Raw genomic sequence first — 24,919 nt, 5'->3', positions numbered from 1 at the left:
AAAAGAAAAGGAATCATATGAATTAAAAAATGAACTAAGACAGTAAGAATTTACAAATCAAGGGAAGTTCAAAAAAGGGGGGAGTCAATTATAGCATTAAAACAACTCCTAATGACTTATTGCTATACCCGTACATCAGTATATCTTATAACCCTCATGAGAGAAACTTTTTCTTGAAGTAAATGGAAATCAACAGCAAGACACAACTGTCAACATGCAGAGAATACGATACTGTGTAGTGCTCAGTCCTAAAAATAGGGCATCTCCATCACACACACACTCCTCTTAGGGATTTATGAGAAGGAAGATGAGGATGAAGAATGGAAAGATGATAAGAGTCAGAGACAGTGAATGACATCAACGAAACAGGGTAGATATACATATGAACTCACAACACTTGTGACAGTATGAGCATGACCTGTGTGAGCTCAAGATGGACAAAATCCCAGCATGGAGGGGGGAAAGGTAGAAAGTCCCACCCCTAGCAGAGGAGCTATTGGTATTTGGTTTCTGGTAGGAAAGTCAATTTTCTTTTCTGGTGTTACAACTGACATATTGACCACTCTAGGGCAGGACTCACACAAAGCAATAGTCAGGCAATACAAACTGGACTTGATGGGGGAAAAGTAGAGAAGAGACATGAAGTTGAGTAAGTAGGGAGGTAGAGGAAAGAAGATGATAAAATACGTTGCATGTAATTCCCAAAAAATAAAAACATCATTTTAAAAACATCTTAGTTGAAGTGTCAATGCACAGAGAGGTCAGATAAGTACTGAAAGAACCAATTGGTTCTAACAATTAAAATATTCATGGTGGATCTTCTACATACTGGCACTAACAAAAGCTAACACAGACTACTGAATCTAAAACAAAACAAGTTGCTGGATACAAAATCAATATTAATACGTTTATTTTTGATCAGTTAATCCTAGTACTTAGGAAGGAGAGGCAGGTAGATCTGAGTGTTCAAAGCCAGCATTGTGTACATAGTGAGTTCCATGACAGCCAGAGCTACACGGTAAGAACCTGTTTCAAAAAAGATAAGAATAAGTGAATTTTGGCTCACGCCTTTAATCCCAGCACTCGGGAGGCAGAGGCTGGAGGATCTCTGTGAGTTCGAGACCAGCCTGGTCTACAGAGCTAGTTCCAGGACAGGCTCCAAAGCCACAGAGAAACCCTGTCTCGAAAAAACAAAACAACAAAAAAAAAGACTGCGGAAAAAAAAAAAAAAAGACTGCGGAGATGGTTCGGTGGATAAAACACTTGCTGTGCAAACTTGAGGGCCTGAGTTCAAAGCTCTGATCCCACAAACAAAATTAAAAAAGTTAAGCCATGGCGATAATATGATTCTATATACAGAAAAAATTGAAGTATTTTATTTCTTTAGAAAGCCTTTAGAATAAATGAACTCATCAGTAAAATAGCAAGATTCAAAACTAACAAAAATCTTTCTTATGTATCAATAATGAATCTACTTAAAAATTATTAAAACAATCTAATTTGTGATAGCCACAAAAATAAATATATAGGAAGTGAAACACCTATACAGAGAAAAGTTTTAAAAGTCTGGTGACGTAAATTGAACCACACACAGAAACACACACAGGAAAATGTTCCTATGTTTCTTGGTTAGAAGAATAGATATTGTTAAAGTCCATACTGTGCTCAGCAGTGGTGGTGCACACCTTTAATCCCAGCACTCAAGAGGCAGAGGGCTCACCAAGTTCGAGGCCAGCCTGGTCTACAGAGTAAGCTCCAGGACAGCAATGGCTCTGTCCTGAGAGAGAGAAACCCTGTCTCGGGGGGGGGGGGAGGCAAAATGCTTATACTGCATCAAAATACCAATGACATTCCTCACAAAATAAAAAAAAATAACTGTAAAATTAATATTAAAGAACAAAAGGCTCCAAAGAAATTTTGTTTAGTGATGAACAGGGACCAAAACCAAGACAAGTACTCTATCACTGAGATATATTGTGAATTTTCTTTGTTTTTCTGAGACAGTCTTGCTATGTAATTCAAGCTGACCTTGAGCTCACTATGGCTAACCCTGAACTGCCTCCATAGTGTTGGGATTGCAGTTAAGTGCCACCATTCTCAGCTAGCCAAAGCAATCTTAATCCCCCCAAATAGCTGGAGGGATGACAATACCTAATTTCAAGACACACTACAGAGCCACTGTAGTCAAAACAGCATGGCCCTGTAAGAAAGACAAACATATAAACCCCTCCATAGTGTTGGGATTGCAGTTAAGTGCCACCATTCTCAGCTAGCCAAAGCAATCTTAATCCCCCCAAATAGCTGGAGGGATGACAATACCTAATTTCAAGACACACTACAGAGCCACTGTAGTCAAAACAGCATGGCCCTGTAAGAAAGACAAACATATAAACCAATGTAACAAAAAACAGACTCCAGAAATAAACCTAAGTAACAAAGATGCCAAAAATGCATTGGAGAAAGGACAGCCTTTGAAATAAATGGTGGTGAAAAACCTGAGTGTTCACATGTGAAGAGATGATACTTAACCCTTATCTTTTAGTCTTCACAAAAATCAGCTCAAAATAGATGAAAAATCTAAATGTAAGACCATAAACAACTATTAGAATACAAGGGAATTGTTTCAAGACACTGGTATGGGCAATAATTTTCTGGATAGAACTTTAAAGGCACAGAAAACAAAAGTAAATATTAATAAAATGAATTACAAAAAGTCAAAAACTTTCAGCTGATAGAGGATTAATATCCAGAATATATAAAGAACACCAAAACCTTAAAAATACATACAATTCCATTAAAAATAGATAAATGATTGAAATAAATACTTCCCAAACTATAAATCACCAATAAAGTTGTAACATATGCTCAAGATATTTAGCTATCAGCGAAATGCAAATCGAGTTATATTGATACTGTCACTGTATATAAACAGATAAATACTGGCAAGGATGTAGAGAGTAAAGAAGTCTTATACACTGTGGAAATTAGTATGGTTGTCATAGAGAACAGTATGAATACTAACTAAACTAAAAATAGATCAACTATATCATCTAGCTCTCCCAATTATGACTATATAGCCAAAGGAAACAAAATATGCCAAAGGGCTAACCATCTACACTTATGTTTATTATGGCACTAACCAGGATAGATAACTCAGCAATCAGCCTAGGTGTCCTTCAACAGAAGTTGAAAAAAGTTAATTTGGTACATATACACACAATTGAATATTATTAGCAGTAAAGAATGAAGGTTTGCCTTTTAAAGTAAAATGAACAGAACTAGAGGACATTATTTTAAACGAAGAAAGGCCAGTTCAGGCACCCTCTCCTCTGCTGCCCAAGGACCTAGCTGGGGTCATCCCCGTGGACACCTGGGATCCCCTCTAGATCCAACTCTTGTCAACCCTAAAATGGCTCCCTTAATGTAGATACCTTCTTTCCTGCTCCTATATCCACCCTTCCTCCATCTCCACCCTCCCATTCCCCCAAGCTCTCTCCAGTCTTCCCCCCCCCCCCCCCCCCCGCTCCCAACTTTTGCCCCGGTGATCTTGTTTGCTTCCAATTTCGAGGATTTATATATGTTTTTCTTTGGGGTCACCTTGTTATTTGGCTTCTCTAGGCTTGTGAACTATAGGCTTAATGTCCTTTGTTTATGGCTAGAGTCCACTAAGGAGTGAATACATACCACCACTATCACACTGATGATTATCTCGAATATCACCATAGAATCTTCGTCCGGCGAAGGATGGAGAGAGAGACAGAGACCCTCATCAGAGCAACGGACTGAGCTCCCAAGGTCCAGTTGAAGAGCAGAAGGAGGGAGAAAATGAGCAAGGAAGTCAGGACCGCGAGGGGTGCGTCCACCCATTGAGGCAGTGTGCCTGTTTTAATGGGAGCTCACCAAATCCAGCACGAGCATGTGATCAAACCGGACTCTCCGAATGTGGCTGACAATGGGGGCTGACTGAGAAGCCATTGATAAAGGCACTGGGACTTGTTTCCACTGCGTGAACTGGCTTTTTGGGACCCTAGTCTATCTGTCTATTTGGATGCAAAGCTTCCGAGGCCTGGATGTAGTGGGAAGGGCCTTGGACTTCCCACAGGGCAGGATTCCCTGCCCTCTCTTAAGGAGGGAGGGGGAGGGAGGAGGGAATGGGAGGAGGGGAGAAAATGTAATTTTTTTAATGAAAAAAATAAATAAAAAATAAAGTCAGACACAGGAAGATATAATATGTGTTCTTTTATGTGGAAGCCAGAAGTTTTTAAATTAAATGTGATGCATTACCTAAGGTCAGAAGAGGGTATCAGAACCCCTGGAACTAGAGGTATAGATGGATGTGTGCTGTCATGTGGGTGCTGGAATCAGAACTGGGCCCTCTGGAAGAATAGCCAGTGCTCTTAACTGTCTCCAGTCCATATATATATATATATATATATATATATATATATATATATATATGCTTTGATATTTATTTATTTATTTTAAAATATTTATTTATTTATTATATACAATATTCTGTCTGTGTGTATGCCTGCAGGCCGGAAGAGGGCACCAGACCTCTTTACAGATGGTTGTGAGCCACCATGTGGTTGCCGGGAATTGAACTCAGGACCTTTGGAAGAGCAGGCAATGCTCTTAACCACTGAGCCATCTCTCCAGCCCCCTGCTTTGATATTTATTAATTTATTTAAATGTTTATTAAATGTTTTCGATGTGTGTGGCTGTGGTGCGGTATGTGTATGACCTACCTATGCATGTGTGTGGAATCCAGAAGTCATTAGGTGTCTTCCTCTATCGCTTCCCACACTATTTTTGAGATAGGGTGTCTCCCCGAAACTGAATCTAGATTTGTTAGACTGGATTGGTTAGATTAGCTAGCGGTGGGGACACTACCTTCTTAGCCTCTCAAACCCAGGACTATAGATGCATGCTGCCATACCTGCTTTTTATGTGGGTCTGAGGGATCCAAACTCAGGTCCTCACATTTATACTGCAAGCATTTTGACCACTGAGCCGTCTCCTCAGCTCTATCCATCTATCCATCCACCCATCCACCCACCCACCCATCCATTCATCCATCTACCTACCTACCTACCTACCTAACTACCTGTGTGGTGGGATATCTCTATTGCCCAGGATGACCTCAAACTCCAAGCTTTAGTCTTCCAACTATTGGAGTTACAGATACCTGTCACCACACCATCCTAATTTTTTCTTATAAAGTACCCAGAAACAGATCAAGGCAATATTTGGGCACTTTATTTACACCCACCCATCCATCCATTAGCTGGGTGTAGTAGTGCAGGCCTTTAATTCCAAGCATGCCAGAAGCAAAGGCAAATGGATTTCTGTGAGTCTGAGGTCAGCCTGGTCTTCAGAAAGAAGTCCAGGACAGCCAGAGCCACACAAAAACCCTGTTTTGAGAAAACAAACAAAACCCCATATAACCACACATATTTTTTAAAAAAAGTAGCACTGCTTCTCAGAGGGAAAATGAATTTTTTAAATAGTACTAGGACAAATATTAATATGGAAAAACTAGAACTATTTATCATGCCTTATATAAAACATTTTAGGTAGATGAGAGACTTAACTGTGAAAGATAAAACTGTGTCATTTCCACTGATAATACAGAATACCTTCAAGATCTTAGAGTGCTGAATTTCTTAAATAGGGCACAAAACAACATATACATGAATGAAGAAAGTGAAGTTTAGGGATGTAGCTCAATAGAATGAGAAATTACATGTGCAAGACCTTGGGCTCCACCCCTAGAATGAGGGCTAGATGGAGAAAAGAGGAAGATACAGGTACACTATATAGGAGTGGAAGAGTCCCCCAAAATAGAACTATATGAATAGTATGGAAAATACTACAAGGAAAGCTGAGTGTGGTAGCTCATGCCAGCTCTTGGGAGGCTGAAGTAGGAGAATTGCTGTTAGTTCCAGAGACAGGGTTTCTCTGTGTAGCAGCCTTGGCTGTCTTGGAACTCTCTCTGTAGAGCAGGCTGGCCTCAAAAGCACAAAGATCCACCTGCCTCTGCCTCCTGAGTGCTGGAATTAAAGAATTGCAACACCATTTGGCTCATAGTGAATATTTTTAAAAGGCATATTTGAACAGACATTTTACAGAAAACAAAATACATATAGCCAATAAAGATACGAAAGGGGAACAAATCCCATAGCCATCAGGGAAGAAAATTAAAATCACAGTGAAGTAGGAACTCCATCCCTACTCAACTGGCAAAAATTAAAAATTCAGACAAGGGGTTGGGGACATAGCTAAGACAGTAATTGTGTAGCAAGCATAGAAATCTGAGTTCAATCTTTAGCACCCATGTAAAAAGGTAGGCATGATAGTCCATGCTTATATTCTCAACTCTGCGGAAGTGGAGACAGGTCACAAAGCTTAGACTAAATGGCAAGCCTAAGGTCCAGTGAGGGATCCTGTCACAATAATCATGGTGGACAGCACCAAACTAATGACACCTGAGATTGACCTCTGACTTTACACACATGCATCAGAATGTGCATCTGCACATATAGACATACATATATACATACATACACACACACACACACACACACACACACCACCACCACCACCACCAAAAAAATGTTCAAATACAAAAGTTGGGCAATGTGGAGTGAAAAGGACTCCTACATAGGCATATCCAGTTTGGAAGAGTTCGTAGTATATATACCCAATGACCCAGCAGTTCTACTTGTAGGGATCTACTATAGAAAAGTTTCGTACATAGTCATGAAGATTCAAGTTTGTATGGCATTGTTAATAATAGTCACAATCTGGAAACATCTGAAATATCCATCAAATGCTAGGGAATGCTGTGCTTATCACCCTAGGTAAGATTTACATGGGTAGGTATTTATGTTATAATTATCTGTTAATCTATGTCATTACTTATGTAAATTTCTGTGCTACTTTACAAAAAATAAGGGGGAATCCCAAGTGTAGTTAAGCAGCATGAAGGGTTTTGGGTTGTGGTTACCCTTTAGGAGAATAGAAGAGAGCACAAATGGAACTTCTGGGACACTTCTCATACTGTTTCTTCAACTAGGTGCTATTTATGTGTGTACAACTATCATCAGGGCACTTTCATATATGTAGATTAATACTTTGGTGGACTAACACACTTCCTGTACTGTCTTTGTAATCTATCTGGTGGTTGCTTAAATATTCTAAATCAAGACAAAAAAGTGGGCTAGATGTAATAGGAAATGTCAGCATTCACTGACTGAAAGGAGAACAATAATTGGAAAGGGCAATTCTACCAGGAAGAGAAATGCTCGATAAATGTAAAAGTATATTAAACTCATGAAGCAGCATTTACCCTTAGCAAATCAGAACAATGCTTAATAGAAAAGGGAAATATCTCATGTTGTGCCTTTTTGGCATATTTGAGCCTTAATGAACAAAGGAAAATGGTACACTTAAGGGACTAAAAAGCCAAACAGTAGAAGGAATATATAAAACACAACTTAAAAAAAAGTTAAAGAAGCATATAACTTGTATTAAAAAAAACTTTCTAAAAGAAGAAAAAGAATTAGATACTATTTGCCAAAAATTTATCATTCCAAACAATAAAACACTGAAACAATTACAATTTAATTTGGAATCTAAAGTCCTATGAGGAAAACAACTTCATAAACCCAGGTTGTATGCTATGACATCCTTCTTGCTCTTAAATAAAAAAAGCAATAGAAATAATCACAATAAATATTGACAAAGGTAATTTTCTTTTAATCAATTTCCTATTACGAAAACTCAAGATAAAGAAAACTCAAGATTCTAGTTAATAAAACAATTCTATTGAAACATATTATCAAATGGATGAATTTCAAGAACATAACGTTGAGGAAAACAGAAGACACATACATAATGAAGTCATTTATGTTTAGAATTTGATAGATCATCAGTACATATTGCTAAAAGATACAAGGACAGAGATATTAATGGAAAAGAGAAATATGGCAGCCCATACTTAGAATAGTAGTTAGATCTCTCCCTTAAGGAGAGTAACCTGACCTAACTCCTTAGACTGCTTTGGTAAAATAAATAACCAAACCAAACCAAAACCTGAAAAACCTTGAGGGGGGATCCTTTCTCAGCAAGGAAGCATTCTCCACAAATGACAATCCCTTTGTATAGAAACCCATACTCTGGTTTTCTAGGCACCACACCATCCTGTCTCCTCAATGTCTTTATTTGACTGCTTTACTCTTGGCCTTAAAATGGGAGTGTTCCTCATTAACATGTAATGTTGGTTCTCTCATTATCTAGTTACATAGTTTTCAAATATTTGTCTCTAGTCCAGTATCCTAAATTTACTACTCCCTCCTGGACTTTTACTAATATGTATTCGAAAACTGATAAATTCCAAATCAAATTCAGAAGTTCTCCCTCTGTAGTCTCTTTTCTACTAGTCACTTGACAACAAGGGACACCACATGAAAAACAGATAATTTAATTATTATTGCAGACATCAGACTTACACAAACTTAGATGACTACAATGTCACTAGGAGATATAATCTTCTGTAACTGAGGTTGTGCATGTGGCTCACTGTTGACAGTCATGGTTATGTGACATGGCTGAGCTTTATTTCTGACTTTCCTACAGTTTTAGCACCTTCTTCTTTATCTAGGACTCAACTGTGTGTTTTTTCCATTAACTTCTTTGCCTCACAAATCAAGTCAACCACTTGGATACCTACTTTCCTCACTCTCCATAATACAACATGTAGTAATTCTCTGATGGGCTGTATCTACTCTGTTCAAGTATTATGAAAGAGCTAGCAATTTTCTTAATTCTTAATAGGTAGAAAGTGATTCCTTTTAGAGGAAGCATCTTTTGAGAATGGCCACTGATAATTTCACTGGTAGAAGCTACACTCATAAGACCCTCTTCCATTCTCAAAAGCTACTTCAAATGCTAACAAGCACCTATAAAACTCTTAGAATGCTTAATTCAGCTGACAAAGCACACAAATATTAGTAGCACACTCTGTTACTTATTAGACATCGCTCAGAACAAATGAAAACACAGAAGGAATTAATAGTTCTCAATCAGGCTACTAGTTACTAGGACTTCTGCTATTTTCTAACTATGAGTTTGTTTAATCAGTGTATTTCCAAGGAACTATTTTTACAAATGAGGTAAGTAAATGTAGATCAAAGATATGGCAAGAATAAGCCTTCCATACACACACACACACACACACACACACACACACACACACACACACAAAATCAGTGATTCAGACTGGGAAATTCTTAAGACTGCCTGAACTTTTCAATAAATAAATTCCCAAGAACGGAACGGGGAAGAAGAGGTAGGTGAAAGAGATACCTCCAGATTTAAAAATATCTCACAATCAGGATGTGGTACCTCACAATTGTAACCCCAGTCTTTAGTGGACAGGGGCAGTAAGAGCATGAGTTTGAGACGAGCCTGGGCTTAACAGTGAGACCCTGCCTCAAACAAACAAAACAAAAAACCTAGGGCCTATCAAACAATGACAAGGCATGGCTCTTGTTTAGATTTTTATTCAAATAAAATCTGAGATAATTTAAATAGCAAGTCATTTCAGGCAAGAATCTTTTTTTTTTTAAGTGTTCTTAGCCGGGCGATGGTGGCGCACGCCTTGAATCCCAGCACTCGGGAGGCAGAGGCAGGCGGATCTCTGTGAGTTCGAAGCCAGCCTGGTCTACAAGAGCTAGTTCCAGGACAGGAACCAAAAGCTATGGAGAAACCCTGTCTCGAAAAATCCAAAAAAAAAAAAAAAGAGTTCTTATTTTCTACATATGCACACTGAAATAAGTAAAACAAGACATTCAAGATTTGTTTCAAAATATTATCAGGTTACAGCCGTACCACCCTGCATGCAACTATCTTGTCGAAAACTATCAGAGAGTGAAAGTAGGTAGGATGCAGATAGAAAGTCTGGCCACAAATTAATCACCATTAAAACCGCTTGACACACCTGAGGGCGTCATCATACCAGTCTGGCCGCTTTGGTACATGCTCATAAAACTTTTTAAAGGGAAAGAGAAGAGGCAAACTCAGTTTCAACCCAAGAAGTCATACAAAGAATATACAATTCAGAACCCAGGAAGAGGGTGAAAGTATAAGAAGAAAAAAGTAAAGCTAGTCAACAAATCTGTCAAACTGGTAAGAAGTAGAGAAGACATACAAATGACAAAACAAACATAATTAGAACTAGAGAATAGAAAGCAAATTTATTTGCAATATTATGCCAACAAATTTGAGAATCTACACAAAATGAATAATTTTCTGAGAAATATAAATTATCAAAATTGAATCAATATATAGAAAATCAAATCATCAAAAACATTTTTGAAAATATTTCCCATGTTACAAGAATGGCATTAAAGAAAAATTGAAAATGTTCCAAATTATTTTATTTTCAAACTAAAATTAGATGGGAAAGCACATATATCAAAAAAAATTAGAGGCACTCTCTCACAGAGCCAGACTTGCAAAAGTCCTGTCCTAACTACCCTAGCTGTGGAGAATAACATTTCATGATCAATTCAGTAACTTACAGAAAATCTATTTTTATAATCTTATCAACAGTGTAGAAAAAAGGACACTACCTCATTTCCAATCAAGATAAAATACAGCACTAATGTGTTTCTCTCCTTTTCTTCTGTTTTGAGATTGTGTTTTTCACGCAGTCCAGGCTGCACATGATGATGATGATGATGACCCTGAACTCCTGATTCTCTTGCTTCTACCTCCCACATCTTAGGATTATAGTGTGCCTATTATGTCTACCTGGTACTCATTTCTTCTTTTAAAAATATACAGCTAGGGATGGAGAGATGGCTCAGTGGTTAAGAGCATTGGTTGCTCTTCCAGAGGACCCAGATTCTATTCCCAGCACCTAAATGGTGGCTCACAACTCTCTCTTTCCTGGCCTCTATGGACACCAGGCACACATGTGGTGCATAATCATACAAGCAGGCCAAATACCCATTACATGTAAAATAAAATAATTTAAAAGTTCTACTACTTACAAATTAGCAATAAAAGACCACTTCCTTAACTTGATAATGGCTACACACTATAAATGTACAGAAGACAGCCAAGAGTAAAATGGTTGCAAACTTTCTGGTTAGAGCATAACAACAAAACAAAAAGAAATAGAAGAATGACAACATCACTGGCACCACCTAGCATAATCCTGAAGAAGTTAACAAGAGAGGCATAAATATTTGAAATAAAGAGACCAAAATATCTAACTGAAAATAATGAGGCAGAGGCAAGTGGATCTTTGTGAGTTCAAGACCAGTCTGGTCTACATGAGTTCTAGGCCAGCCACTTTAAAGCCAGAAAAAAAAAAGAACAGTGGAAGGGAGTTAGGTTCCAGACAAGATCTAAAAAGTAATATTTTCCTATACAGACATAGAAAACAGAAGTACTCAAAATATCAATAAAACTATAATGTTGTGTAGAAATCCTAACAAGACATGCAGTGTAGCATGAGTAATAAAATCCCACCCAGAGACAGATATTGGGGTTCAAGCTGAAGATCAGTAAAGCAAAGCAGCCAGCCACTGGCTCTTACATCTACTTCAGACCAAAATGAGCCATTCTGCCTCCATGAATCCTCAGATTGAGACTGAAAGTGAGGCCTGTCTCCTCCCATTTTATATTCCTCTCTAGGGCTGGAATTAAAGGTGTGCACCACTACTACCCAGCCTCTATGGCTAACTCGTGTGGCTGCTTTGCACTGATCTTCAGGCAAGATTTATTAAAACACAAATAATATATCACTATATTTCCCCTTTTGTCTAAAATAAAAAAAGGCTATAACTAATAGAAAATTATATACAATAAGTACAATAACTATATACAATATATACAGGTAATAAATAGATCAGCAGTGTCTAGTTCCTTTGCATTTGACAAATTCAGAAAAAAATACTTCATATCTATCCTATCTTGATGAGTTCAAAACATTGTACCTAATTCACTTTCTATCCTGATTTGCCTTATCAAATTATCTCATTAAATGTCTCTCAACCTTTTATATTTTACACCTCTTTAGTGAGTTTCTTTTCTGAGTCTGGTAAACAAGAAAAACTATATAACTATCAGGTCTTCATCTACCTCAGAGATCCGAGAAGTAAATATTATTAACTCAGTAAGCAGGAAGTGTAAGCAAGTGACTTTCAAAAAATGTGAGAAATGACAAAACAGCTGAGTGCCTGGACAGTCACCCAAATGTTGGGGCATCCATTTTCAGACTACAGGCCTAAAATAACTGACAGACTTTTCCATGAAGCAGGATGTTCTGAAGTGCTGTCCTATTTTGTCTTGACAAGATTTGGCAGTCACTCTCTTTTGTGCCCTGCTTATCTCATCAGGACACCATACTGTCAACAGTGAAGGCAAGTGCATTTTCTTGTCCAGAGGCTTACTTTTGTCACAAAGAAAGTAAACTCCATATGGAGTTTCTTCGATGCCCATCAACTTCTTTGAAGTAGACTGGGGCTGCCAGAAGCAGACATGTCTCATTGTCATAAAAAAGAACCTAGGCTATTAAAACATCTTAAGTGCCATATTCTGTAGATCTAGGAGTGTTTTGAAGATTACTTGTCTATTTAAAATATATTTGACCTTGAAAACATACCTAATGTGACTACAAGTTTGATTGTAATAGGTGACTAATTACTAACCTGTATTTTTCATTATCATAAATAATTGGTAATAATAACTTTCAATAACTAGAAATTTGCATTACATTGTTAAATGAGCTGAATTGGTACAGTGCCTTGAACAAGATTAGAGAGATGTACAGCAGGCGTTAACAAAATTAATTTTGAATTTGTATCAATATACAAGACAACTTTTGAAAGCTCTGTCTGCACTAGAACAGGTGGGTGGGAAGGATCAGGTGGAAGGAGAATGGAGGTAGAGAGAGTACTAGGAGAGACTATTAGAATTAAGCGACACCTTGAGGATGAGCTAGAAACCTAGTGCAATGCAAACTCTCAGGAATCTATGAGGGTGACCCTAGCTAAGACTCCTAGTAATAAGGATTACAGAGCCTGAATTGGTTATGTCCTGTAACTAGGTAAGACTTCCAGTGGAGAGACTGGCACACCGATCCAACCACATAACCCTCCACCTACAATTTATTCTGCCTACAAGATGTGCTAGGGTAAAGGTGGTACAGAAATTGTGGGAGTGGCCAACCAATGACTGGTCCAGCTTGAGACCCATACCACCAGAGGGAGTCCACCCCTGACACTGCCTGGAGGGCCAGGACCCAGAGGCTAGACAGCCCAGAAATCTAGGATAGAAGCAAACATAACTGACAAAAAAGTCACTGAAATGATTCCTAATGATATTCTGCTGTACTCATAGATTGGTGCCTACCTCAACAGTCAGAACTCTAGATCTCAGTAAAAGTATGCTATGAAACCATTTGAATTATGAAAATGTGAACAAATGGGAACCCTCATACAATGGAGATGTAAAATGGTACCAAGTATGCTAGAGTTTGTTAGTCATTTTGTTATCATCTTAAGCATGTATTTACCCTCTTGAATTCCTAGGTATGTCCTGGAGAAAAATTAAAACATGTTCACAAAAGGGCACATAAATGTTTTGAACAGTATTATTCATAATGGATAAAATTTGAAATAATTCACCAACGTAACAGAAGTCAAATCATTATATAATCAAAAGCTAGAACATTATTCAGAAATACAAAAAACCAATTACTAATCAAAGCAAGAATATGAATAAGCCTCAAAAACATTATACTGGGCCTGAAGAACTTAGCTCAGTAGTACAGCACTTGTCTAGCATATGCAAAGGCATGGGTTCAGTCGTCAGCACTGCAAAGGAAACACAAAGCTCAATATATTGAGTAAAATAAGCTAGGTGTGTGTCACACACACTACATCATCATAGCTAAAGGAAGTCTAAGAATGTGCAAAATTACTATGGGGCCAGAAAATAGTAATTGGCTGCTTCAAGTAGAATGGGGGTAAAATGGGTGAAGGAAATTTCTGAGTGGGATGGCAATGTTGTCTAATGTTTGGGTAGTTGTGGGATCTCTCTCTGTGGCTAAGGAAATCCCCGGAGGGTAGGTGCATTTCAGGGATTTCCTTGCATGGAAGCCTGGAGAAGTCATTGAGTGAAGCTTTGAAGGTGAAATCTGGATTGCCTTGGAGACCCCAAGAAGTTAGAGATGCCAGAGCTGTGGGATACCTGCTGAGGAAAGCTGATAACAGGGAATGGAACCAGCCCAAGAGAGAGAAGTGCACTGCAATTACCACAGCTGAAAGAAGTTGGAGTTCTGAAGAGGGTTTTGACATCAGACAGAAATACAGAATTTATTCTGAAGGGTTTTGGTATTGCTTTGGTCAATATTACCTCACTATGTTTCCTTTCCTCCCTTTTGGAATAATATACCACTGTATATTGAAAGTATGTGATCTGCTTTTTGATTTTCATTTTATGGGGGGGTTATAGTTAAGAGATTGTCACGAGTCTCAGAAGAGTCTTCTGAACATTTAAACACTGTTAAGACTGATAGACTATGGGGACTATTGAAGTTGGACTGAAGGCATTTTACATTATGATATGGCTAAAAGTCTATAGGGTCTAGGGAACAGAATGTGGTAGCTTGAACAAAAATAACCTCTTATAGGCTCATATACTGAATAGTTTTACTTTTAATATGCAAACACACACACACACACACACACACACAAACACACACGACTTTATGTGTCTATATAAAACTTAGGATCCACAATGAGAGAAAACATATTTTTCTTCGTGACTTAATTTGTTTAATACATTTGATTCTATTTTCCTGCATGTTGCAGAACTATTTTCTTTTTTGGCTAAAACAACTAAAATCTACTTTATTTTTAAATGATTCATTATTTACATATGAGCATGTGTAAACATAGAAGCCAGAAGAGGACATCAGGTGTCTTCCTCCATCATTTTCTGCCTATTCTTTTGAGGTAGGGTCTCTCCTGAAGTTGGGATTCATGTTTTCTCAACTAGGGTGGAAGCCTGCAAACCACAGTATTGCTCCTGTCTCCACCCCATTCTGAGCTGTGGGTATTGACAAAATGTCTGGCTTGTTACAGGAGTGCTGTGATTCAAACTGTGGTCCTCATGATTGTGCAGTAAATTCTCTAAACTGCTGAGACACCTCTCTAGCCCTAGTCTCAAGGTCTTACTATGAGAGTCCAGTCTGGCCTAGAATTTATAATCCTTTTGTTTCAGCCTCATTTTATACTTTGCTAATCTTTTTTAATCATTCCTTATATTTGAATGGACTAAAAGTGCTGACTTGCTGGAGAAAGTGTGCCATTGGGGGCGGGCTTTGAGGATTCAAAAACCCATGCCAGGCCCAGTCTCAGTCTCTCTACCTTTCTCTGCTTGTGGATTAGGATATATAGCTCTCAGCAATTCTACAGCACCATATCTGCCTGTCACCATGCTCTCTGCCATGATGAGAATGAACTAAGCCTTTAAAACTGTAAGCAAGCACTCAATTAAATGCTTTCTTTTACAAGGGTTGACTTGGTCATGGTGTCTCTAGCAATAAAGCACTGACAAAAACAAACTGTTATACTAGTTAGCTTGACTGTGCTAATAATTTCACAATAATATTATCAAAACATGATACTAAAGGTAGTATAAACAACATATATGATGTTAATTTATAAAAATAAAACTCAAGCAGGCGGATCTCTGTGAGTTCTAAGCCAGCCTGGTCTACAAGAGCTAGTTCCAGGACAGGCTCCAAAGTTATAGAGAAACCTTGTCTCAAAAAAACAAATAAAAGAAAAAAAAACTCAATAAACCTAAAGGGAGAGAAAAAAAAATCACTCCAACAGTAGCTAATTCTAAATGTTCAAAGAAAATCAAAATAATTGGGGGAAAGCATATAGAAAATTTGAGGCTTGCTCAAGCAATGAATAAATGCTAATGCAGAGCTGTAAAGTGCATGAGTGTGGAAGGTGTATCTCCCAACATGTACAAAGTCCTTGGTAAATGATGGGAGATTTGCAAGTCCAGCATTTAAGGAAACCTGTGACTAATCATTAGCTAATCACTAAACTAAGTAAGCAGAAACTTCTGTGATGGCAAACTAGAGAGACCAGAAACTACACAGAATTAACTCAAGAAAGTTACAAAACTGAAAACAAACCAACAACAACAACCAAAAAAATATATGAAAGCATAAAAATAATGCAACCATGTCAAAAATGACAAAAAGGCACTTGATAAATACCCATATATAATAAAAGCAATGCTCAGCAAACCAGACTTAGTGCTTCTTCAACATGTGTGAAGGCTTCTATGTAAAATGCATAGCAAACATACACTAAATGTAGAAAAAAAAACTGTTGTGTTTTTTTTCTCTTAAGGTCAAGAACACGACAATATTCACACTTAATATTTCTATCAAATAATGCATTGAAACTTCAAGCAAAGACACTTAGGCAGAAATGGAAAAGCCCTAAAGAAATAAAAGCATCCTGATTGGAAAGAAAGAAGTAAAATTCTCTCTTCACAAATGGCATAATCCTGTAGATAGACATCCTGAAAGACCTAACCAAACTATTAGAACCAATAAACTGTGCAGGTCAATGGATACACGATCAATTATATTAAACTCAATAAATAATTTTTAAATGAAATTAAAAAAACTTCAATTTAATAGTGCTGAAATAATATTTAGAAATAAAATTAACAGAAGCATTAAATACTTCAAAAAATTTAAAGCTCATTAGAAGATAGTAAGGAAAAAGGACAGTGTTCCCGACTATAAGGCTGAACATGGCTGAAGGAGCAATGCTCTCCAAACAGACCTGCTTATTGTATGCAACACCTCTGAAAATTCCTGTTTGCTTCTTTGCAAGAAATCAATCAGGCTGATCCTCAAATTGCAATGAAAATTTAAAGAACCATGAATAACCAATACAATCTTTAAAAAAAACTGTTAGAGGCATCGCTTTTCTCAACTTCAAAACTTACTACAAAATTACAGTAATCAAGTCAGGTAGGCACTGGTGAAAAAAGAGACAGATCTACAGAATAGACTGCTTCTTACAGGGAGATCAATGAGATTTAGTAGGAAAAGAATAGTCTTCAAATAAATAATACTGGATATCTAGATATGCACATGCAACAGATTGGAAATGAGGAAATAATCTTAACACGACATTCAAAAACTAACTGAAATGAATCAAACATAAATAAATGGTCATTTTCCCCAAGAAGATATACAAATTATCAATGAGTACATGAAACAATGTTTAACATACTTAGCCATTAATTAAATACAGATGAAAACCACAATGAGATATTTTATACCTACTAGGAGGGCTAGAATTAAAAAAAAATGTAAATACCTGGTCCGGTGGTACAGGCCTTTAATCCTAGCCCTCAGGAGGCAGAGACAGGAGGAATGCTCTGTGTTCAAGGTCAGCCTGGTGTGCATAGCAAGTACCAGGCCAGCAATTCTATTCTTAGATTTATACCAAAGAGAAATGAAAACCTCTATCTTTAAGAAAAACTTGTGTACAAATATTCATAATCAATACGTTAACACATGTGTGTAATCCCAGCAAATGGGAGGTGGAGGCAAGAAGATCAAAAGTTCAAGGGCAGACTGGGCTACATGAAACCTGGTTGAAAAAAATTCATAGCAGCATTATTCATAGTAACCAAAAAGCAAACAAAAACTGGAAACCACTCAAACATCTGTCAAGGGAAGAATACATCAATAAAATGTGTGAAATAGGGCTGGAGAGAGGGCTCAGAGGTTAAGAGCACTGACTGCTCTTCTAGAGGTCCTGAGTTCAATTCCCAGCAACCACATGGTGTCTCATAACCACCTGTAATGAGATCTGGTGCCCTCTTCTGGCCTGCAGGAATATATGTAGGCAGAACACCATAGACACAAATAAATAAGATGTGTGAAACAATTTTCAATGAAAAGGAATGAAGCAATGATACATGCTACATGGATTAACTATGAAAACATGTTTTGAGGAAAACAGTCAATCAAGGGCTGAGGCACTCAGGATTAGCATGCACGAGAACCTAGGTTCAATCCCTAGCACTGGCTCAAAAAAAAAAGTCAATAAAAAATGGGCACATAACTACATAATTCCTTCTATATGAAAAGCTCCAAAGAGTCAAATTTGTAGAGGGAGAGGATTAATAAGTAATAGGGAGTGGCTGCTAATGAATATTAATTTCTTTGGGGGAAGAATAAAAATAACCTAAAATTTATTTTGGTGATGGCTAAGAACTCCTTATGAACAACTAAAATTCACTCAGTTACATGTTTTAAAAAGGGCACACTACTCATAACTTTACAAAAAAGAAAGTTAAAATGGAGTTAACAAGTAACACAGAAATTCCATTCCTATGTATTTTCTCAATATATATTTAAAAGTTTGTCTGGGGTGAGCATAGTGGTGTACACCTTTACTTTCAGCACTCAGGAGGCAGAGGCAGATGGATCCTAGTCTATATATAGTGAATTCCACGTGAGCTGAAAATAGCAAGATTCTGTCTTAAAACAAAAACAAACTGTCTGTTTGAAAACTTATATAGAGACTTAGAAAAAAATATTTACAACAGCCATCATTGATAATTGATGAAAGGACAAAATGTGGTATATCCATACTGCTGAATACTATTCAGCAATAAAAAGAATGAGTACTGATTAATATGCTAATGTGCTTACCTTGCAAATCTTACACTAAGTTAAAGAAGTCAGTCACAAAGGTACTATATTTCATCTAAGGATAAATGGGAATGGAGGATGGGTCCCAACAAGTTGTGATGCTTTTCTTCAAGATGATAAAAGATTCTGAGATGAGGTTGTGGTGATGCCTGCACTGTTCTGTGGACATACTAAATCAACTGACATGCACAATTTTAAATATAGTATGTTGAATTATATCTCAATTATGTAAATCTCCCAAAGAAAACAACCCAGAACTAAACACCTGAAAAAAGAAAAGGAAGGTATGGGTATGAGACCTTTGAAATTACATTACAAAGGCTAAAATCCAAAGTGTGAATAAAGAAGAGTGTGTATAAAACTCATTCAGAAATGAAAGATGGATGCCGAAGAGATAGTTCACGTATATCACTGGGTTACTGTCATACTAGACGGTTTCCAATAGCATCAACTTTCACACTTCTCTAGTCAACAACTTGAACAAAGATGGAAACCATGTTGATAAGGTTTACATACGGCAACATCTGTAAGGGACAGCAGATACTTGTAACAACAGAACTGGAATATTTTAATTATATGTGGGTGGAGATAAACCTAAAATTTACTGGAGCAGATGAAATCAAACCAAGGGAGAGGTTCAAATTTCATACCTGAATTTGTGAATCAGTACAAGGGTAAGAAATAATTTTTCACCATTTCTGAAAGTAATCTCAAATTTGAACTGTAGATATTACTTAGAAGGTAAACTGAAACAGTCCTTTCATAATACCAACAATACCAACAAAGGCATGCACATTTTTATCAAGAGCTATGACCTTAATTGTCTCACCCTCTTTCAGACGATCTCCTTCAGCCTTGGTTTTCTTCTGTCTCTCTGAGCCAGCAAGGTCTACAAGATGCAGCTTGGAACGAAAATTGCTGTTTCTGTGATGATAACAGGAAGACACAGTGAAAACAATACATGAGCTTGAAAGCAGCTGAGTTATCAAAGCTAATTGGCTATCTCTTATTTCTTTCAAGACAGTAAAAGTAGCTCCAGCGGTCATTAATGCTCATCATTATAACATCTAAATGTCAAATCAACGGAAAAAGCCACCTGACATTCAGCCTTCACAGCACATGACAACTGTGATGCTCTAACTTACTTGTCATTTTTCTTTCTTTGTTCTACGGAGATGGTAAAGATGGCATGAGATCGAGATGACTGGGAATTCATAGCCGTGGAGGCCACAGTCCTGGAGTTGTTACCCTGCTCTAGACAGTCAACAGTATCCGAGGCAACTAGCACAGTCTTCTCCGTGAGTCCCACAATCTAATTTCAAGAGGAAAAAAAGCTTCTTTGATTCATTCTTTTCATTCTTGAATAGACATAAAGGGATTAGAGAATGGAAAATGCCTTCCTGTTCCAGGAGAATATCATTATATGCAAGGCTGGAAAAATGAGAACTTTTAATAGGGAACTATATGATGACATCTGAGAAGCAAAGTCTCCAATCTTACCTATAAAGTTGAGAAAAGGGGTACTAGATATAGTGCTGGAGTTAGAGAAGGTCTCTAAATCTTGGAGGGTAAAAAGTCAACATTTGCTCCAAAAGAGATCAAGTACAACATAAATTGCAATGGCATTTCTCTTTGCTATTTTCTCCTCCACATGACTCTGTTCCTTCCTGTACCTTCAATCCATTTCATACTCCATTTTCTCCTAGAGAAAACAGCATGGCAGTTTTCACCGGCTTAGGAAGCCACAAACATCAAGTTTTAGGCATGGTCCTTAACTACCCGAGGGAACTTACACAAGTCAAACTCTCTTGGAGCTTTGGGGTAGGGCTGATAGGACTGTGTTATTATGAAGTTCCTGCTAGCCTTAGTATACTATGAGTGTATTCCTAAATAGCTATCTGTGACTCCAATTTCTTCTCCTTTATTTCTAGTTGCTGACTACTTATCCTTTGGAATCAGGACATTATAAACAAAATTCATCTTGCTTCCTTCCACCAATACCAATTCTCCTTACTATGTCTCATTTCTATTAACAGCTCCACCCTCATAGTTTCAAAACTTCAAATCACTGTCAGTTCCTCTTACTCCTTCATATCCCATGTATCACCAATTCAGATATTATCGGATAAAAGCTACTTCTTTTTAAAACCACATCCACACCAATATTACCTCATGTGCAAAACACAAGGCAATAATTTCCCCAATTGCATCTTCATCACCCTAGTCTTTCTCCCATTGAGTTTATTTTCATTTCCAGTCAGCCTTCCTAGAATGTCAGCATACTACTAACCCTTATTCTAGATGAGGTGGATACAAAGACACTTTGAAATTCTCTCTGAAGTTCCGGGAGCAACAAAGTTGGAGAGATACACACATAAGACTAAAAGCCCAGTGTAAGTAGCCAGGGCAGTGTTTCCTTCAGAAGCTTTACATAATTACGTACTGTTAGTGAGGGTTGGGGAAAAACTAAGTTGTCTAGGCTGGCTTCATAATCTTTTCCTAACACAGTTCTTTTCACTTCCCAGCCCAAGTTTCCTATCCTAGATAGGCCGGTCTAGGCTTATTTTACTTTCCTGCTATAGTTACTCCTTACCATAAAGTCTTTTTATGCAAGTTATTGTGTAAGGGTATGTGTACACACACAGCTGCTACAGCAATACATCTGCTGCCAAAGTACATGTGCAGAGGTCAGAAGACAACTTGTAGGAGTCAGTTCTCTACTTCCACCTTGTGGGCCCCAGGGCTCAAACAGTTACCAGGCTTGGTGGGAAGCATTGTTACCTGTTGGGCTATCTCCACAGACCTCCTGTTTGATTGTTTCTTAAATGCTATCTGGAAAATGTGTAAAAACTTATTCTTACACCAATTTGTGCCAGGAACACATTTTTTTTGAATCACATATCTTGCCTCACACAATGTCTGCCCTGTCTTCATGTGGGGCACATAAAAGATCTTAAGATATAGTCAAGATGTAGTTCAGCACCCACATTCTTCCTGGTGATATATTTTGCCCAGATTTCTTATCTTTGTATCCAAATTATCTTCCTGTATATTTCAAACTTACCAGGCCTGGTATATTTCAAGTGTGGCTTTAATACCTGGATAACAGGAAAAAAGACTGGCACCTAGTCTTTGCTACACCTTAAATAGTCACTCTCTGTTCTTTGTGACGAGCAAGAAAGAAAGTAGATAAGCTACAATTTCCCACACTTCCCCAAGCCTGTTCTACTCAATGTCATCCACTCGCAGCCTCTGATTCTTCTAGTTCTGAATACTCAAGCACTGCACCTAGACCATGTGATCAAAGTTCTCAGATAAGTGATCATTTCCTTATGGGGCTATATACTCTAAATTGCTGTATTTTGTTTTCTACTTTTTAAAATCATTCCAGAGCCCAGTATAGTGTCTGGTGGTGATGTCCAGTAGAATTTTCTATGATCATGGCCATCTTACATATCTGTGCTCAACAACAAAGTAGTCAGAAGCAGCACAGAAAAGTGACCCCTGGATATATGGTTAGTGTACCTAAGGAACAGATTGTTCAATTTTAATTAATTACAAGTTAAATACCTTCTTGTAGCAAGTGGCTGCCATACTAAAGGGCTTAGTCTCAGAACGCTGTAAACAATGTTTAATTGCTTCTACGTCCTTCAAGAAGAAAGTGATGATGCTGGATACAAATCTTCCTTTAACTTCTTCTCTCAAGAGCACTCCTCTAGCAATTCTAGCTTATATAAATGAATTAGGGCCAAACAAAACCTGAAAGACTAAGATGTTGGCAATCACTAAAAAACCAGTGGCAAAAAAGGGATGTGACCTTTATTACTCACCAACATTTGTAATAACATCACAAAAAGAAAGGAAAAAAGTAAAACACACCTTTATGCCTTCTTTTGGATCCTCCCGGATATTTATTTGAGTTTTCTCACGAGATGGACATAAAAGGTCCAAAATTTCTTCATTGTAAATCTGATATTGTTGAAAGAAAGTGGTAAAATATGTTAACAGTGGCCACCTCTGTAGGTTTCACAATCATAAGTAATTTTTAAGGATAATATATATAGATATATATATTAAAGAAATATATGTTTTTACACATGATAGATAGCTAAATAGAAAGAAAGGAAGGGAGGGAGGGAGGAAGGAAGGAAGGAAGGTAGGAAGAAATTTTAAAGCCTTTAATGGCTGTGGGTATAGGTCTGTAGTAGAGCTTTTCCCTTGCCTACCATGCACAAGGCTCTAACACTGCAAACAACAGATACAAAGGAAAAACAAAGTAGAGGAGAGAGAGAGGAGAGGAGAGGAAAGAATAGAGACAAGAGGGGTGAAGATAGGAGAAGACTGGAGGGGAGGAAAACAGAAGAGGGGAAAAGGAAAGTAGGAGAAAAGGAAAGGGAGAAGAGAAGGAGACGGAAGAGGGGAGGGGGAAAAGAAGGAAGGGATTAGGGCAGAGGAAAAGATAAAGGGGAGAAAGAAGGGCTTTATATGTATTAACTTCACATTAAATTCATATATTGTAACACAATTAATACCGCTTTTAAGATAAAGTCTCTTGGAAATAACAGGCACAGGAAAACTTAGTTATATGGGTGTTCAAATTCAGTTCTATTACAAAAAAGATTGATTTGTATTTTAATTATGTGTATGTCTGTATGTATGTTGGCATGAGCCTGTGGAGGTCAGGAGCATCTATCTGATCCCCTAGAGCTGGAGGAACTGAACCCAGGGTACTCTCCAAGAACAGCATGTGTTTTTAACCACTGAGACATCTCTCCAGCTCCCAAATTCAGTTCCTTACTGCTACCACAACAGCATCACTTTACCAGTTAAAATGTGAACAATGGTTGTTTATGATGCGGAAGGGTGGAAGTTGGGAGCAAGGGAAGAGCTGAAACTAATGCTTCAATAAAACAGTAAAACTTAAGTACTTAAGAGAATGTTTCATACATGATAAGCTCTACACCTCTTTACTATTATTGCTGATGTCATTTTTAACACGCTAGTTTCTCAAATCATTTCTATATTCAATTACCTTGACCAAGGCTGAGTCAATCAAAACTCAAGAAGGCAAAGCTAGATGGGGTTGGAGAAATGGCTCAGTGGTTAAGAGTGTACTGCTTTTGTAGGAGGACCCACGTTTAGTCCCTAGCACCCACGTTAAGCAGCTCACAACTTCCTGTAATTCCAGCTCTGGGGTATCCTTTGTCTCTGACCTTGTCGGGAACCTGCATTCACAGGTGCACATACCCACATACATACACACACACACACACACACACACACACACACATACACACACACAAATAAAACAAACCTTTAGAAAATAAGACGTAATTGTAATCATCTGTAACCTCCTAATTTTATCTCTTATACTCTGTTAATATATAACAACTCGACATCAGGATGAACTATTTACATACAATTTACAATTAACATGCATAAATTTTGCAAGTTTAATTCTTATTCCTCAAAGCTATCACTGCATCACTGCAGTAGAACCAATAAACTAGCTTCTAAGAAGCCAAATTCTCTAAATACGCCTTATGCCTTTGGGTATCATGAGGTTAAATACAATTGGCCAATCAATTTTATACTGATATACACGACAATTCAGGTTCCTTTAAGGACAGGGTCTTTAAAATCTTGTTAATCCACTGAATCTCCATGTACATTATCTATCTGAGTACCCAGATCAGGGTCTGGCACATAGTAGATGCTCAATAAGTATATGTTGAGTAAATATATATTTTATCACCACTTACAAAGCATAATATTTTGCCTGATTTTTACTAACATTCTTCATGAAGCAGCAGCATTATAACTCAAGCCTCAGGAGTAAAGTGAAATGGAGCACTTTTCTGCATACTCCACAGGGAATCAGTGATATAAGCCAAACTAAAATTAAAGAATTTCTATATATTTTTGTATGGAAGTGCCAACTCTTATAACAATCAGATTAAACAGATTAATTCTAATTAAGAACTGGGTTGGATCCAGATCCAACTGAGAAAGTAAGTTTTTGCTATCAATTTATTAAAATGCAATTTACTAAAAATTCAATTTACTAATTTGAGACATGCCAGGAAAAATCTCATTTCGATGTATTTTTCTACTCAAAGATAATCTTGAATT

General features: G+C 37.5%; 1 protein-coding gene across 1 annotated transcript in view; it reads right to left on the bottom strand.

The window, feature by feature from the left end:
* The window catches only part of LOC121443301 (chromosome-associated kinesin KIF4-like), a 105,234-nt gene that overhangs the window by 69,665 nt on the left and 10,650 nt on the right, over window positions 1-24,919 (bottom strand). The window contains exons 4-6 of the mRNA XM_041645004.1: window positions 22,667-22,756; window positions 19,933-20,099; window positions 19,617-19,711 (exon numbers count right to left, since the gene is read on the bottom strand). Coding sequence (XP_041500938.1) covers window positions 19,617-19,711; window positions 19,933-20,099; window positions 22,667-22,756 — 352 coding nt within the window. The remainder of the gene's footprint in view (window positions 1-19,616; window positions 19,712-19,932; window positions 20,100-22,666; window positions 22,757-24,919) is intronic.

This window comes from Microtus oregoni, unplaced genomic scaffold, assembly GCF_018167655.1.
Source record: "Microtus oregoni isolate MIOR12 unplaced genomic scaffold, Mior012 000104F_ref0000108, whole genome shotgun sequence".
In the NCBI taxonomy this organism is placed as follows: Eukaryota; Metazoa; Chordata; class Mammalia; order Rodentia; family Cricetidae; genus Microtus; species Microtus oregoni.
The sequence above is the reverse complement of the archived record's forward strand: the minus strand, read 5'-3'. Positions and strand labels throughout refer to the sequence as shown.